This window comes from Rhinoderma darwinii, chromosome 9, assembly GCF_050947455.1.
Source record: "Rhinoderma darwinii isolate aRhiDar2 chromosome 9, aRhiDar2.hap1, whole genome shotgun sequence".
Taxonomy (NCBI): Eukaryota; Metazoa; Chordata; class Amphibia; order Anura; family Rhinodermatidae; genus Rhinoderma; species Rhinoderma darwinii.
In genome coordinates this window covers 41,666,552-41,685,276 of record NC_134695.1, presented here as the reverse complement: position 1 = coordinate 41,685,276, position 18,725 = coordinate 41,666,552, and the positions used below count along the sequence as shown (strand labels likewise).

Below are 18,725 nucleotides of genomic sequence, written 5' to 3'. Positions count from 1 at the left end.
AATGCTTCAGCGTGCTAACCGTTTTTTGAATGGATAGCACACCGACCCATTCATTTCTATGGGGCCATGCACACTTCCGTTATTTTAACGGTTCCGTGCGTCTTTTCTGCGAAAAATAGAACAGGTCCCACTCCTGTCCATTTTTCGCGGATCAATCTTGGCCTTTCTATTAATTTGGTTGATTAAAACAACGGACCGCACATGGAAGCCAAAACGTGTGCGGTCCGTGTTTCACGGATGTGTGAATTACGGCCGGGCAAGTAGCAACGATTGTGTGCATAAGGCCTAATTTGTGCCTTTAGTGAACATAATTCTGTTATACATGATTCTCTACAGACCCGTCCTAACCAGCAGCATTGTCCTCTCTACTGTTCTAGTTCACTTTTAATTGTTCTTCCTATTGTCCGCTTCTCCAAACTCTTGGTCTCCTCATTTTCCACACAACATTGGAAACCTGTGTGTCCACCTTATAGCCTTTCTTCTCATATTATATATTTTCTTCTTTATTTTTCTGTGCACTTATAACGATTTTTCTGAGTGTTACAAAAAAAAAAAGAAAAATTACAAAGTTTGGAATTTTAAATCTGCTCCTGTTTTTCCACTCTTTAGGCTGTTTTTCAGCAGTCTTATATCTGCATTCCTGGGCACTGTATTGCTGAGCTCAATTTCATCATATATATTTGTTGCATATTTCGTTGACCCAGTCGCATTAAGGAGCGACCAGCAATTCCAAGGTGATCTTTCCACATTTTTTATTTTTTTTTGCTTTCATTATAACAATGATAGAAGTGTGAATTAAATACGGTAGAAAAGCATTTTTTTTTTTTTTTTACATATCTGTTAGGCTAGATTCACCCGAGCATTTCCGTTTTGCATCCGCAAAAAACTCAGTGTTTTTTGCTGCATTGCAGTTCCGTGTGGCATCTGTGTACGGTGCGCGTCTGCATATTTTACGCGTGTATGTCTTACATCTGAAAAAAAAACATGAAGGAGGTGTTTGTTTTATTATTTTTCCTTATCATTTCTTTAGCAACAGGTGCGTGAATCATGGACAGCAAATGGATGAAGTTTGTGTGCTGTCCGTTGTTTTCACGCACCCATGAAAAACGCATATCTGAATAGCCTCATTGAATTACATAGGTCTGTGTGACGGCCATTGTTTTAACATCCGTAACACGGACATAAAATACGCTCGTGTGAATCGGGCCTTAAAGCGCATCAGTCATACTATACTGCTATGTTTAAATGGTCCGCACAGGTCCGATCTACTAATAGTTAAAACGGCACAGCAAAAAAAATTGTGCTATTAAAGTCTAATAAAGAATACAGCAGACTAAAAGTAATGTTAGGGGAGCACAAATTCTTATCTGAATGTTGATCTAGTCTGATCAGGAGGAAATTTTTTCCCTTTTAGGGCAGATTAGCTCATGTCTTATGGGGGGTGTTGCTTTTCTCTAGCTCCAAAAGGAGTAAACAAAGTTCTAGATTTATTCCTCCCCTTTCCTTTCATTCACATCCTTTCCCTTCCCCTGGCCGATCTTGGTGAACATATGTTTTTCATAATCGGAATAACTATGTACGCTTTTTTGACGTCTGATTATAGGCATCTGCACAGGAAGCGTCTCAGATTACCGATACCCACATATTGTCAACTGGGAGAAGCGGTTATCTGAAGTCGCTGCGACATTGGCCGTCATAACCACTACTGGGATTATGGTAGTCGCTAAAAGCCAGTACTGCAATCCTACTGGGATGTCAGGGCTGTATAGCTATAAAGGGACATTCTTAGTGAACAGTTACTTTAAACAATGTTCACCCTTTGTAATGTGTCTTAATATCTAAGTGCAGCTCTGAGAGATCCGGTTAGGGAGGTAACAAAGATTCTGCTCCTAACCATATTGTTGCTGGCAGCCCTGCCGCCACAGCTGCTCACATAAAAACATAGGCAGCTCCGTACTCTAAAGTTTCAGGAACGGCATTCATTCCACCTCCTCAACACCTTAACTCCTTCTTTTACCCTAAATACATTTTCTTTTTTGGGTGGATACACCCATTATTCTGTTGATTTATAATATCACTGAATATGCCAATCTATGTCTCAGAAAAATGAATTATGGGAAATTAAAGAGTTATTCCGGTTTCTACTTCCTCTTTCTTTTGGGGCAGGATGGCAGGGGGAGGCCAACAGGTAGACCCAGGTCTGTGTCACTTAAGATACGTGCGTGGGTTTTGCTTGTGGTTGTTGCTTATGTTCTATATTACACCAAGTTGTAGTGTCTTATGGTAACCTCTGTCATTCATGTTTTCTAGCCAAGAACCGTTCGGATGTGTGGTATGTGTTCCTCCCTGCAGCCCCAGTGGAGACTCAAGCATCTGTCATTTTAGGCCTAGCAGCTCTTGTATCAGTGCTGGGACTCGTTACTATACTACTGATAGGACAATTGCTCTGCTTTCACATCTACCTCTGTAAGTATTGTTCACTCAGGCCTCATGCACACTTCCGTTGCCCATCGTCGGCCCCTAATGATGGATCCGCGAAGCACGGACCACATACGGATGGCTTCCGTGTGCAATCCGTTTCACGGACCAAATGAATGAAAAGGCTGAGACTGTTCCGTCAAAAACGGATAGGAGTAGGATCTGTCCTATTTTTGGTGGAATGGCCACACTGTTCTGTTAAAACAACAAAGTGTGCAGTTAAAAAAAACAGCACCGTGAAGAAAGTAACTGAAGTGTGCATGAGGCCTTAAAGTGCATTAATTGCTAATTTCCCTTGTGCACGTTCTGTTAAATTATATATTTTTTAGTGTCTCTTTGTCATTATGCGGGCATAAAAAAGATGCATTTTGATGACTGTTGCTCTTTAAGATGTTGCAAATGTCAGGATAGAAAATGGGTGGATTTGTCAAATGAACTAAAGAGTACAAAATGAAGTTCTTTTCTTTTATGTTTGGTGAAGCTCTTCACACAGACACCAGGCAATCAAAATTATTGGTGGCCAAAGATCCCGGCATATACATTAACCTTTCCATAGTCCCCCATTCACCAGAGGCCCAAAGAGTGGTTTTTTTTGCCCAATGTCTGTCGGGTATGCATTAGCATACAGTTTTATAATCTAATTTTTTTTTACAATGGCACTCTATGGATGATGGGTGTCCTTGTATAGCATCCATCACAACCCTCCAACAGGCATATACGTCCTGACCGTATGTGCCGGACTGGCTCAAATGAAGTGTTTACAGAGCCTATGAGTATTCACAGAATCGACAATCCTCACCTATCCACAGGATAGGTTGAGCATGTGCACTGCCACTCCATTTAAAGTCTATTGTAATGACGGAAACAGTCAGTACATGCCGAGTACAGCGCTTGTCTATTTCTGTCAGACCTATAGACATTGATATATGGAGCAGCGGGCGCATGCTCGACAGCCACTCCTTTCAAGCACCTCGTCACTGCGGAAAATGCAGTGAGAAGGAACGGGGGTGTTCTGGACCCTGTTCTCACAATCGGTGGGGGTCCCAGCTGTGGGGCTTCCCAGCGATCAGACAATGGATAGTGAGAATTGTGGATTCTGGTACACCTCCTTTAAGGGGTAATCTATTGCACACCATTATTTTCACTTTTACAAAAGTAGGTTAGGCATATTTTTATATTGTGCATAATTATTCTCAGACACTTGCTGGGATGTTGTCATAATTCCCTAGGAGTTGTTCGGGTTCCAGAGACTCCCCCGTTTTTTTTTTTCTCTCCTCATACCACATACCGTTGTGGCAATCCTGACTGTGTGAATGTCCTTTAAAACTGTATCCCTATTGCGCAACTTTAATTGGAAAAATTACATTAAGTATTGTTACAAAATGTATATAGTGTGTGTATGTATGTGTGTGTGTGTGTGTGTGTGTGTGTATATGTATATATATATATATATGTGTATGTGTGTATAATGGTTTTTATTCATATTATTGATGACTATAAAGATGACGGGAAGACGTTTTTTAATTGGAGAATAAGGATATGATTGTAACTTGTCCATCTATCCCAGTGTGGACTAAACTTAGCACTTATGAATATATAATGCATCAACGGCAGAAGCAGGAAATGAAGACGAACAGCAGGGACCCAGAGGCTGGAGGAACGCCTCCCACAGGACGGGCTCAGGTAAAGAATTGCTTCTAAAATCTATAATTCGTTGTATTATAAGTTTAAAGAAAATATAAACCCTATTAATTCCCATACAATAATGGTAGCCTTGTATCTTTTATAAATATAATTTTTTTTTTATAAAAGGATTCATTTCTATTATAATATGACTATTTCAGGAATTTGCTAATTCTGCTAGTACAGTTAGATGACCTTTATTGAACCTGTAATTGTGTACTGGGGAGTTACAATATAAAGTATTCTTTCATATTTACTTCACTTATGTCAATCGGTTAATCACGAACAAATTCATCTTTCCTGGTGCGGTCAGCAAGATACAGATCTGCTGTTACAACGATATGACAGCCTCTCTGCTCTGTACGTTCACAGAATACAGACGCTGTAAATGATAACAATATTCTGCACCGGGAGACAGCCGCAGTGAGTTTAAATTCCCTACAGCAGCTTTCCTCTATTATGTAAATTAACCAACTGCAGTAATAGAAGTATGTTAGATAATTATTCATTATCCTTCATGTATTAAAGTTGTTCCAAACGTGGAGCTTCACTTAAAGAGGACCTGTCATGTTTTGTTTTTTTTGTTTTTTTTAATGAAACCATTAAAGAGGACCTGTCATGTTTTTGTTTTTTTTGTTTTTTTTAATGAAACCATTAAAGAGGACCTGTCATGTTGTGTGTTGTTTTTTTTTTTAAACCACATGCCTCCTCTTATTCCTCGTGTCCTCTCGATTCCAGCACTGTCATTTTTTTGTTTGTTTTTTTTGGCCCCCCTGTTGTCCCACTACGGCAGCTGCTCCGCTTGGCGCCTCATACTGTACGCTAACTTTGAGTAAAGGTACAGAGAGGAGGAGACCTCATCTCTCCTGAGTAGGCGTTGCCTCCTGCATCACTGTGACGCTGTCCGCTCTGATTGGACTGCGTCACAGAGATAACGGAGGCCACGCCTACTGAGGAGAGATGAGGTCTCCTCCTCTCTGTACCTTTACTCAAAATAAGCACATTAGGTGTCAATCGGAGCAGGACAACGGGAGGGACAAAGAATAAATTAAAAAATTACAACACTGGAATCCAGAGGACACCAAGAGGAGGTGTGTGATTTAAAAGAACGGGGGGGGACGGGGACAAGACCGATCCTCTTTAAAGTTAAAGGGGTTGTAAAGATTAGATAACCCATTTTCCATATATCCAATTAGGGAATTTTGCGTTAATAGAGGGGGTGGTCTCTATTCAAGATTCTCATCTCCTGGTCAGAGTGGAGAGTGGTCACTAAGAGCATCTCTCAAGCTGGCGGACCTGTCCTGTCTGGCATTACACAGACAATCTATTAATGTGATAGTCCCTGTGTATTGCTTCATTTCCCCTGTGGCGGCGCTGCAGGGGTAATGAATAGTTATTGCCAGGTTTCCCCACAGTTTACAGCTGATCTCTGGGGGTTCCAGCGGGGGGACAGTTTGTGATCTGCTTATTGTTAAGGGACCCTTCTAATAAGTAGGGGTTGTTTAAGCAGAGAACCATTTTAAGGCAGCTAGTGAATTTCAATTCCTCGCTTTTGGTTTATGAGTGGCGCATACGGTAGCCTATATTCTTTCTACAAAGCAGCAGACTATCTACTGACAGCCTCCCATCTCTGACTGGTAAGTGCAGTTATTTCCATAATACATGTGTTGATCATACCGTTCTCTAATATAGTGTATTTTCTATTATATTTCTTTGGATTAATAGACTATAGTTTTGTTTCTCATTATCTCTCACTTTCTGCTTACTCCTTTAGAATGAGCGCTACGGTGGAAGTCTAATTTACACCAATCCAGACGTTCTAATTGAGGGCCCTTCATCAGGATCTCTAAATACAGAGTGAGTCAAAATCATGGGTTAGGTAATAAATAATGCTGATTTAGATGTTACCCCCATTCTGCCCACCCCACACAAATTAACAGGCTAAAGTTCCCCGTGAATGTTCTTGCACCTAGTGCCATCAACCGGATCAGCCAGACCCTGTACACTGACATGGAATTGAAATAATACATAATTAAAATGGGAAAAAAAAAAATTTAAAAAGTAAATATAGCGTCCTCTTCCCAAAATAGCGTCCTCCTCACTGAGCCCACATGCATAAGTATTCAACATCCTGCGTGACATTAACGCATTTTGCACGCCCCTTAGGTGCTCAGGCATTAATACGTTCCATTAATAACCCAGGCCCCCAATTTTTGGCTGCTTTTGTGCTTTCACTAAAAAATGTCTGTGCTGGGTAATTATTATCCATGTACAGAGCCTGTGTCTATAGTTATAAAGCGATGACATACATTATACAGTGTGCACATATTTGGAATTGCTATTCACTGGAGAATTAGAGGATTAATTTTGAGAGTAAATATTATCAATTGAACAAACTGTCCTTAAAATTAGTTTTCCATTTTTGACCATTTTTCTCTAAATAAGACTGAGAATACAATACAAAATTAATTAACATCCGCTGCAATTTTAAATAATAAGAAACCCCTATGTATTATGCAAAAAAAAAGTTGAGGTAGACTAAGATTTAGAAGCAAAAAAAAATTCTTTAGAATGTGGCACTTTATTAGGGGAAATGTACCAGCAAGTGAGGGAAAGACATGGTCCATGCATCCATTTTTACAGGGATTTTTACTGCTGAGGCCACATGGAAAGGTAAGTGTTTGTTTTTAATTTGTACAAATGGTTGTAGTTCTTGTAGTGGCTTCTGTTGCTCTGCCTATGGCGGGGAATTTGGCTCGGGGCCAAGGTGGCTTAGCCTAGCAGCATTGAGCATAGTTTCAGATCCTGCTGGACTCCTGCCATATACCAGCGTTTCAGGCATCCTATTGGTTTATGGTGTCCTCAATGTTTGCCCCATTTACTTCTTGTTTAGCCTTAATGCTCGAGCACCACTACAAGCGGACAGTGCCCCGCCCAAACGGTATATACAGGAATGATCGCAAACTGGTATATACAAGGATGGTGGGGGGTTATATACAGGGATGATGGCCGGTGTATATACATCATCCCTGTATATACCAGCCCACCATCATCCCTGTATATACCAGCCCGCCATCATCCCTGTATATACCAGCCCCCCATCATCCCTGTATATACCAGCCTCCCATCATCCCTGTATATACACCAACCAGTCATCAACCCTGTATATGACACCCATCATCCATATGCCATTGGGGCAGGCACTGTCCACTCGTTGTGGTGCGTGGACATTGAGGCTAAACAACAATAAAATGGGGCAGGCACTAAGGCAGAAAAAAATAAATAAATGGAGCGGGCATTGAGGACGCTGTGCACCAATAAGATGCCTGAAACGCCAGTATATAGCAGAAGTCCAGCGGAATCTGAAAATATGCCAGCAGGGGTGCTGTTGGACTGCTGGGTTGCTCCCCCTGCAGTTGCTGTGTTGCGTCGGCATTGGTTTCCAAGCGGTACTGCGCCTAATAGTGTAGTGACCCAGTTATGAGGTCGTCGTGATCAAAAATATGTTCTAAGAACCCCATGTTAATTTTTTTTTAATCTCTTTGCTTAGCAGCGAACTATCACTGTAAAAATGGATTTGCAGACCATGTCTTTTTTTTCTTTCTTGTTGGTAATGGGTGAAATTTTACTCTGGGCCCAGTCATGAAAGGGTTAAAGTTTGCTGGTTGTACAGATGAAGTAGAGTTAAATTTTTTCATTTATCTACTCTAGGCTGCATTTTTGTGATACCTCTGTAATCATAATAAAGCAGGTTTATCTGCAGTCCTGTGTAAAACCACAAGTGACACATCATTACGACTTTAGTTTTGAAATGCATAGGGTGAAATCCACAGTAAATCTGCATGTAAGGCTTAGTTCACATCTCGATTTGTGCACACGTTTGTTGTATACGCCAACGTATAAAAACATATACGTTTTTTTTGTTCTTTAGCAAAATCAAACTTTGTAAAGTGAAGATTTCCCATATATGGTTACAAAAACGTATACGTATACGTTTTACGTATGCAAACTTAGGGTTTAATATTGCATACGTCATCCATACATCGCCATTGACGTAAATACGAATAAAAACGTATACGTTTTGGAAAAGTACTAAAAGCGTAGTACACTACGCTTTTCAGGACATGGGAAAAAAAAAGGATACAACGTAAGCAAACAAAACGTAAGCACAAACTACACTATTAGGGCATCCGTCCTGAACATAGAAATGAATGTGCACGCTATGGTACACGTTTTGACACGGTTTTCTCATGTCAAAACGTGCATGTCAGACTTCCATTAAAAATGAGATGTGAACTTATCCTAACACATGCGGATTTACAGAAAATTATGTGGTGGATTCATTGGGCTTCATCAAGACCAGGGGTCTCAAACTCGGTCGGGTAAGTGGGCCACATATAGAAGAAATGGGAAGTTCAAATTTGATACAATACAAAATTATTGTTAATCAATTAGTTATTTGAACTACTATAACACTATATTACTATAATAATAGCGCTAGGTTTAAAATTTGAGATATTTCTCCACGTGCTTATTTCAACAATCCAGCTTTCCAGTTTAAGTGTCGCTAAATGCAGTCAGGCGGCTCAGTTAGCAGCGTTTGGCAGACACATGTCAATATTGGGCAGCCCCTCTGTGGATGCCGCCGCAGTGCCCTCTGTGGATGCCGCCGCAGTGCCCTCTGTGGATGCCGCCGCAGTGCCCTCTGGGGATGCCGCCGCAGTGCCCTCTGGGGATGCCGCCGCAGTGCCCTCTGGGGATGCCGCCGCAGTGATGTCAGGGGCTTGCCCAGAGCTGGAGTCCCGGAGCAGAGCCGCTTCTAGCACCCTGCCTGGGATTCCAGCTCTGCTCCTGACATCGCTGTCCATATATGGACAGAGATGTCAGGGGCAACCCCAGAGCTGGAGTCCCGGGCAGACCGCTAGTAGGCCCTTCCTGGGACTCCAGCTGTGCTCCTGACATCACTGGGACTCCTGCTCTGGGGAAGCCCCTGACATCATTGTCGATGTATGGACAGCGATGTCAGAGGCTTCCCCAGAGTCCCAGGGCAGAGACTATACTAACGCTCTGCCCGAGACTCTGCTCTGGGGAAGACCCTGACACACTGTCCATAAATGGACAGCGATGTCAGGGAATTCGAGAGTCCCGGAGCAGAGCTTGTACTAGCGCTCTGCACGGGACTCCGGCTCTGGGGAAGCCCCAGACATCGCTGTTCATATGTGGACAGCGATGTCAGGGAATTCGAGAGTCTCGGAGCAGAGCCGATACTAGCGGCTCTGTGTCCCGCGGGCCGCAGATGACCACCCCAGGGGCCGCATGCGGGCCGCGTGCTTGAGACCCCTGATCTAGACGTTGCCTAAATGTTTGAAGTATTTTTACTTCTGTTCACATGAGCTTGTATTTGTCCTTCTAGCTTTGACTTGAATGTCTGTCTTTCCCTGTTTATGCATTAGTGGAGCGCTAGGATTTTATTTTACTCTATAGCCTATTCTACACCGATCAGCCATAACATTAAAACCACTGACAGGTGAAGTGAATAAAATTGATTTATCACGTTACAATTGCGCCTTTCAAGGGTTGGGATATATTAGGCAGCAAGTGAACAGTCAATTCTTGAAGTTGATGTGTTGCAAGCAGGAAAAATGATACGGATAACATGTAAAAGTTGCTCATATCCGTCCGTGCAAGGCACAAATTGTTATGGCTAGACGACTGGGTCAGAGAATCTCCAAAACGGCAGGTCTTGTGGGGTGTTCCTGATATGCAGTGTTTAGTACCAACCAAAAGTGGTCCAAGGACCGTGAACGCCCAAGGTTCCCTGATGCCTTGGGGAACGAATGCTAGCCTGTCTATTCTACAGTAGCTCTTCTGTGGCATTGGACCAAATTACTGAAAAAGTTAATGCTGGCTATGATAGAAAGGTGTCAGAACACACAATGCATCGCAGCTCCCTGAGTTTAGGGCTGCGGGCCTGGTATTCATATGGATATAACTTTGACACGTACTAGTTACCTAAACATTGTTACAGACCAATTACACCCCTTAGTGACAATAGTATTACCTGACACACTGCAAAGATTGTTCAGGAAAGGTTTGAGGAACATGACCAAGAGTTCAAGGTGTTGACTCGGCCTCCAAATTCCCCAGATCTCAATCTAATCGAGTATCTGTGGGATGTGCTGGAAAAACAAGTCCGATCCATGGAGGCCGCACCTCACAACTTACAGGACATAAAAGATCTCCTGATAACGTCTTGGTGTGAGATCCTACAGGAACCTTCAGAGGTCTTGTGGAGCCCATGCCTTGACAGGTCAGAGTGGACCTATCCAATATTAGGCAGGTGGTTTTAATGTCATGTCTGATTGGTGTATATCCTAATATATTATTTACCTTTTTACAGCCAGTTGTTTGTACTGTAAATATATATATATATATATATATATATATATATATAATATGAAACACGTGCTCTACCTGTTTCTTACAAGCCTATCTTTGAAAGTTATGACAATATTCTGTGTTTGTGTGCAGCTCACCGGTGCCCCTGAATGTTGACCATATGAACAGAGATGCTGATTTTGAGCTTAAGACATCACCAGCAGAACAGAAGAAACCAAAGAAGGTTGGCATCAATAAAATGTTTTTTTTTCTCTCATTGATAGCTGTAGTGCTAAAACCTATAAATTTGCAGTATATATTATATATGAATTTCATCACACTGTTGTTTTAATTGATTTTTGCCTTCAGTTGAGGACAGTAACACATGGAATAAAAAGTCCTGTTGCCATCTTGGTATGTAATCCTATGATAAATGTCGGTAAACCTAAACAAATCCATGAATCTAAATTTGACATTTGCATATTGTAAGACTACGTGTTTTGCGGCGGTTTTTCTGTCTGGATTAGCAAACGGATAATCCGTAGTGGTATACAGTTGCCGCAAAGTGGATGAGACTGGAATGAATCTCACTCACATGCTGGGGAAAATGTCTGCTGTCATTTAATTCCATGGGAAAGAAAAAATTTGTGCGCAAATCCTATTGTGTATTTTGCTGCAGACTACCTGCAGCAAAATTTGCAAATCTAGACAGCTTAAAATCAGTTCAAAAAAGAATAAAATAAAAACACTATATTCTCCACACCTGGCGCTCCCATGGAAACGCTTCTCTGGGCCTCCGTTGGTCTCTGTACGCCTGTCTCCCAGCGATGTTGTGTCAAACTTCCTCGCTGGAGGCCAGGTGTATTTCCATGCGAACAGCAGCGGAGGGCAGTGTAGTGTTTTGTCTTTTTAACATGCATTTTGGGGGATGTTTTTAATTTAAAGTAATTTTGTACATGCGTTTTTTTTTCCTGGTGTTTTTTTTAAGTCATATAGAGAAGCCTATGAAAAAAATGGCTTACTTAGAGCATGCAGAGTTTTGAAAAAAATGCCACTGATCCCAGAAATGCTACGAACTTAAAGAGGCTCTGTCACCAGATTTTGCAACCCCTATCTGCTATTGCAGCAGATCGGCGCTGCAATGTAGATTACAGTAACGTTTTTATTTTTAAAAACGAGCATTTTTGGCCAAGTTATGACCATTTTTGTATTTATGCAAATGAGGCTTGCAAAAGTCCAAGTGGGTGTGTTTAAAAGTAAAAGTCCAAGTAGGCGTGTATTATGTGCGTACATCGGGGCGTTTTTACTACTTTTACTAGCTGGGCGTTCTGATGAGACGTATCATCCACTTCTCTTCAGAACGCCCAGCGTGTTCTCCAGAGATCACGCTGTGTCGTCACTCACAGGTCCTGCATCGTGTCGGACGAGCGAGGACACATCGGCACCAGAGGCTACAGTTGATTCTGCAGCAGCATCAGCGTTTGCAGGTAAGTAGCTACATCGACTTACCTGCTAACGCCAATGCTGCTGCAGAATCAACTGAAGCCTCTGGTGCCGATGTGTCCTCGCTCGTCTGACACGATGCAGGACCTGTGAGTGACGTCACAGCGTGATCTGGCAGAAGCTGGGCGTTCTGAAGAGAAGTGGATGATACTTCTCGTCAGAGCGCCCAGCTAGTAAAAGTATTAAAAACGCCCCGATGTACGCACATAATACACGCCCACTTGGACTTTTACTTTTAAACACGCCCACTTGGACTGTTGCAAGCCTCATTTGCATAACTACAAAAATGGTCATAACTTGGCCAAAAATGCTCGTTTTTAAAAAATAAAACCGTTACTGTAATCTACATTGCAGCGCCTATCTGCTGCAATAGCAGATAGGGGTTGCAAAATCTGGTGACAGAGCCTCTTTAAACGCTGTGTATGTAGGCTGTCTCATATTTTACTATAGACTTTGAAGGCTATGGACACCTTTTGCACTGAATTTTTTTGTTGTTCATCATGTCCTATTGCTTCTGACAGATCCGACAGCACACTGCTCCTGGCTGTGTCTGCTTTCTCTGCTCTCCCTCTCCCTTCTCTCTGTGCTAGAGATAAAAGAGGTTGTACACTGCAGATCAGAGTGTGGAGAGGGGAGAAAGCATCCAAGTGTTCAGGGAGGACAGATCACACAAGCTTAACGGTATCAGAGTATAGATAGAAAGGAAAGCACACACGTCGCAAAGACAAGTCATGTTTTTCTCCAAAGGAATTAATGAGAAATTGAAATTTGGGATAGACGCGCCAATTTTCCCTCCGGCTAGTTTATATGCAATTATTTTTTTTTGGGGGGGGTTTCTAAGAAACTTTCCATTGCGGAAATATTCGCGAAAACAAGTCACGTTTTGCCCCATCAGAATCAATGGGAAATTGAAATTTTCTGGTCACCGTACCTCCCTAAAAAGTGGAATAACAAGTGATAAGAAAATGTTGTATTTACCCCAAAACGATACCTATAAAAAATACTACATCCCCCCCCACCGCACACACACACAAAAAACAATCTCTGATGCCTCTGCATCGACAGAAAATAAAAAGAGATGGGCCTCCAAAGTATAGCGACACAAAACAATTTTTTGGAAAAAATCGTTTTTCGATTTTAGTAAAATACCAAATTTATATTGTTTTATTTTATATCGTCGTATTCATGTTGACCTGCAGAATAAAGTTAAATATGTAACTTTTTCCTGCACAGTGAATGTCGTAAAAGCAAGACCCCCGCACAAGATTGAGAAATGTTTTTTTTATTTTCTATTTTAAGCCATAAAATTACATTTTTTAAGGACATTGGATGATGCATTAAATGGTGCTATTAAAAATGACAACTCGTCCTGCAAAAAAAAAAAACCTTGTACAGCGACGTCGACGGAAAGATGAAAAGTTTTGGCTTTTGCAAGGCAGAGAGGAAAAAACGAAAATGTAAAAACAATTGAATGGCTGCGACGGGAAGGGGTTGAAGAGGCTGACTGAGAATAGAACAAGGGTCTGCTTTTTCTCTACAAACAGTACCACTCCTATCCACGGGGGTGTTTCTGGTATTGCTGGTATCTGGACAGGGGGCAGCAGACAATTCATGGGGGTGTGTCTGGTATCCGGACAGTGGGGAGCAGACCCTTCATGGGGTGTTTTTGATATTGGGGAGGGGGGCAGTCCCTTCATGGGGTGTTTTTGATATTGGGGAGGGGGGCAGTCCCTTCATGGGGTGTTTTTGATATTGGGGAGGGGGGCAGCCCCTTCATGGGGTGTTTTTGATATTGGGGAGGGGGGCAGACCCTTCAGTATGCCTTTTTGCAGGATTTTATTTGCCTCTGTCACCGAGAGTACACTGCATTGACTGAGTGGGTAGACTTCTATAAAGTAATGCAAAGCAGAATTGAAGTTGACAATAGAAACTTATCCAATTTCTCCTCTGTCTTTAAAGGATCATATTAAACATGACAAAACTACTGTTAGTTTTTTTTTTATTTGCACTCCTTTTTATAAATCTTCCCCAAATCTTAGTTATGTGGTTGCCATTAAATTGTATGGTAATTATACACATGATTTATCTTCCGCCAGAAGAAGAAAAAGAAAAGGACAAAAGGAAACAAAATCACTCCAGAAGACACAAATAAACATTCTGCTAATGTACCAGGCCTCCGTGTTTTTCCGCCATCCCAAGAAGAGAATGGTGAGATACAGAAGTTTACAATTCTGATGTAGATGTTGGTGTATTTATTATCACTGTGAACATATTTATAAAGCTGGACCAAAAGAATCCATGTCTGTGTATAATATCTGGTTTAATTTCTGGCCAGACCGTGCTTTTCCTTATGTACACTGTGTGCACAATTATTAGGCAAGTGAGTATTTTGACCATGTCATCATTTTTATGCATATTTTCCAACTCCAAGCTGTATAAACTTGACTGCTTATTGGATGAAGCACATCAGGTGACGTGTATTTGTGATGACGGAGGGTGCGGTCTAAGGAGATGAAGACCTTATATTAAGTGTGCAGAATTATTAGGCAGCTTGTTTTCCTCTGGCAAAATGGGCCAAAAAGAGATTTAACGGACTCTGAAAAGTCAAAAATTGTTAAGTCTTTCAGAGGGATGCAGCTCTCTTGAAATTGCTAAGATATTGGGGAGTGTGATCACAGAACCATCAAACACTTTGTTGCAAATAGTCAACAGGGTGGCAAGAAACGCGTTGAGAAAAAAACCCGCAAATTAACTGCCAAAGATTTGAGAAGAATCAAACATGAAGTGACCAGGAGCCCATTATCCTCCAGTGCTGTCATATTCCAGAACTGCAACCTCCCTGGAGCACCCAGAAGTACAAGGTGTTCAGTGCTCAGAGACCTGGCCAAACCCGACCACCGCTAAACAAGACACTTAAATTGAAACGTCAAGACTGGGCCAAGAAATATCTGAAGACAGATTTATTTTTTTTTCAAAGGTTTTATGGACTGATGAAATGAGAGTGACTCTTGACGGACCAGATGGATGGGCTCGTGGCTGGATCAGTATCGGGCACAGAGCTCCACTTAGACTCCAGCAAGGTGGAGGTGGGTTACTGCTATTGTCTGGTATTATTAAAGATGAGCTAGTTGGACCTCTTCGTGTTGAAAATGTACTAAAAATCAACACCCAAACCTACAGCCAGTTTTTAGAAGACACTTTTATCAAGCAGTGGTACAGAAAAAAGTCTCAATCTTTCAAGAAAATGACATGGCCCCTTCCTCACTTGACCTAAACCCTATTGAGAACTTGTGGGCCCTTCTTAAACGGAAGATTTAGGGTGAAGGAAAACTGTACACCTCTCTGAACAGTGTCTGGGAGGCTGTGATTGCTGCTGCAAAAAAAGTTGACTGCACTATTGATTCCGTAAAAAAAAACGGAAACCTGCCAGAATGGTGACAAACGGAAACCATTAGCAATGTTTCCGTCACCATTGATATCAATGGTGATGCAAATGGTAGCTAAGGTTAACGTTTGCCTTTCCGTTGAGGGGTTCTCCCGATAGAAACCTCCGACAGAACCCCTCAACGGAAAGCCAACGCTGATGTGAACAGGCCCTTACATAATACTTCTGCACACTAATAGTTGCCCAATAATTATGCACACATAGATATTCTCCTAAGAAAGCCAAAACCTCACTTTTACTTTCTTAAATATTCCGGTTTGAGGTTTATTAACATTTTGGATTGACCACCAGCTCTGTAGTTATTCAATAATAAATTGAATCCTCAAAAATACAATTTGCCTAATAATTGTGCACACAGTGTATTCTGTTAGGCCATTCATGTACCCATGCAGAAGTTTCAGCCATGTTAGGGGAGCACTTCTGACAATGAATGAACCCAGCCTTATTCAGAAGAATACCTCGAGACCGTGGTGTAGCAAATATTTAAAGTTTGTTTAAATTGGCAGAAAAACCACGGAGGATAAACATTACATTGAAATAAATGGGATTTTAAGGGGAATACTGTGGTCATTTTAAAACCGTAGAATGCACGGACACTCATTCACGCTCTTGGAGAAGTTCTCCCATTTATACCTCAAAGAAGGTTTGTGTTTGTGTCGATAGGGCATTCTTCATTTCTGTATTCTGGTCTAGATTTGTCGATTGATGCTGTGCGTAGGGGGCAGACAAAGCAATGTGCAGGCTGAAGTGAGCCAGCTCTAAAGTAAAAGTGACAGCTCCTGCTGATGCTGTTTATTTTTGGGTATGGCTGTCCGATTCCAAGGAACCCTGGCTGGGAATCATTACAGTATTGTGTTCTTAAAAGTGTTGTTCCATCTCTAAATAAGGACCCATTAGCGGTCAATTGATGAAATCCCCAACAATCGACTCTTACCGCCAGAGAAAGCTGCAGGCAGAAATGTAGTAGATGGTTGCGCTGAGTCCTCTAAAGCGGGTTCTATGACTCCTTTCTAGCTGTGTTAGGCCCTGTTCACACAGAGTTTTTTGCAGGCGAATAAATATGCCTCAAAAATTTTTCAGGAATTTTGAGGCAGATATTGACCTGCCTGCACGCTGTTTGCCACGTTTTTCGACATACAGGTCTGTTTTTCCAGGCTCTATTGTGTTCTTTAGGGAAAAGATGGCCACCATATGTGTTCTGAGGGAGCATGTGGCATATTGAAAAATATGGAATATATTCAGAAATAGTCACATCCTTTTTAAGATGCTGTTCCCCACTCCATTGTTTGTGAACATACCCAAAAATGATTGATTCAATATTACTCACAGAATCCTAAAAAGTTGTAATGTCGGGGTAGGGAGACAGACAGGTGAGCCCTAATCTACCCGCCACTCAGTCCCTGCCTACTTGCACGGCCCGTCCTAGGCGACGGCGTACAACTGGGCGACGGTCCCTACTCTCAATAAGTGCACAACAGACAAGGGTACACAGAAGCTAAGGGAAATGGGGCAATTGCCCACGGCAACACCGTGAGCCACAAGAGTAGTGAACGAGCCGAGTCAAACCAGGAGTGTACGAGGTACCAAACGCAGTGCAAGAGCGTAGTCAGTAAAGCCAGGGTCAATTTGAAGCAGAGGTCAATAGTACTAGCAGGAACAGCAGAGCCAGGAAACCAGACCGAATTCCAGGCAAAGGAAGAGCAGGAAATGTAGGTATAAATAGACCGAGGGCGGGAGCTAGCTCCTTCTGGCCAGGCTGTGATAGGCTCTCCCACTGCTCAGCCTACCAGCCTGAGTGGTAGCAGATCGAGTCACTCTATCAGACCTAGGAGCAGGTGCAGACTGATTAACCACGGGCGTCGACACAGAAGCTGTGTCTGGCAGATCCTTTACAGAAATTGTTTTTAATACAGAACAGTTTTATTATTTGTAAGTCTGGTAATGTTCTGGTTAATTCTGTCTAGATACTTAAAAATATAAAATGTAAGAAACATGATTCCATATATGTATAAAACGAAATTCAGAAATCTTCAGGTTTCCTGCTACCATTATGGGAGCCCAGACGACCGGTATACAATTAGAGCTGAGCTGTTGATGTATCTGACAGCAGAATTGGACATAAACTGCTGTCTGTTTCCAAGGGCAACAAGCAGAGTTTAAAAAACAAACAAAAGACAACTCCATATATAAATGTTATGAGAAGTCAATGAAGGTACAAAATCACCTAAGTTATTATGTTTTCTCTTTCTAGAGGTTCCAGTGTCCCCACCACCTCCAAGTTTGGCCATCCATTCTCCCAATTTCCCATCACGGTCTTTACCTGTCTTGGCTCCCATCAACATCCATCCAGTTCAGGCTGCAGGGCCACCTGCAGAATATCACTCGGACTCTGCTGAGTCCATGGAAGAAATTCCAGTAGCCCAGACACATCTTGGCAGCACTTCTACGAGCGAAAACTTGTTTATCACCCCAAGGAGTCCTAAAGGCCTAGTGAGTGGGTGTGAACATGGACCAAGGCAAAGTTACTTCTGGCCTGTTGATTTACAAAAGTTTGAACTACTTCCAAAGACTCCGTCTGTGTTTGTCAGTGAGAGCAGCGGAAAACCCATGTCCAATGGACTTATGGAGGAACCCAAAGCACAGGAGAAAACATGTTACAAAAAGATGTGGGTGGCAAAGGGCATGGAAGGAGAGCAGGTTCTTTCCATCTCTAATGCAGAAGTTTTGCCCTCCCATAATATGTAGCTACAAGCTTTTTTTCTTTTCTATGGCGACCTATAATAATTTTATTCTTATTAAAAAACCTTTTTATATTTGACAGCGTTTAGTTGTTTGTTTTGCTGTATTACAGTTGTACAATGCAGTCTGAAGAAAGGATTTGACCCTTTCACGGCCAAGGACGTATGTAAGAAGTAATGAATTCAAACGATGGCCACAGCTAAAATACAAGAGCCTGAGCTTAGGTCTTAATATCATATTAAAGCCCAGAATCTTCGCTCTCAAAAGCAGGACTCCTTTTGAAGTGGGGGCGCAGGATGAAAAGTTTCCCTTCCTGGTTTTGACTGTAAGGAAGGGGGAAAGCTTTAAGTAAGCAGAAAGATCACAGCCTGTTACTTTAATCTCTCCCTGTGTACAGCCTTGTAGAGGGGATCCATAAACTTCATGGCTGGGTACCCACGTAGCATAAACGCTGCAGAATTTCCGCAATGGAATTATGTGCGGAAAAAACGCAGAATCA

General features: G+C 42.0%; 1 protein-coding gene across 2 annotated transcripts in view; it reads left to right on the top strand.

Annotated features, from left to right (window-relative positions):
• ZDHHC1 (zDHHC palmitoyltransferase 1) overlaps nucleotides 1-18,305 on the top strand; it is a 32,177-nt gene extending 13,872 nt beyond the window's left edge. The window contains exons 6-13 of one of the 2 annotated variants that reach the window (XM_075837539.1): nucleotides 610-734; nucleotides 2,311-2,466; nucleotides 4,046-4,161; nucleotides 5,936-6,018; nucleotides 10,693-10,783; nucleotides 10,909-10,953; nucleotides 14,139-14,250; nucleotides 17,739-18,305. In XM_075837539.1, the coding sequence (XP_075693654.1) occupies nucleotides 610-734; nucleotides 2,311-2,466; nucleotides 4,046-4,161; nucleotides 5,936-6,018; nucleotides 10,693-10,783; nucleotides 10,909-10,953; nucleotides 14,139-14,250; nucleotides 17,739-18,232 (1,222 nt within the window). In that variant the 3' untranslated portion in view covers nucleotides 18,233-18,305. The remainder of the gene's footprint in view (nucleotides 1-609; nucleotides 735-2,310; nucleotides 2,467-4,045; nucleotides 4,162-5,935; nucleotides 6,019-10,692; nucleotides 10,784-10,908; nucleotides 10,954-14,138; nucleotides 14,251-17,738) is intronic. The other variant, XM_075837540.1, reaches the window with a different exon arrangement.
• Nucleotides 18,306-18,725: the final 420 nt, after the last annotated feature.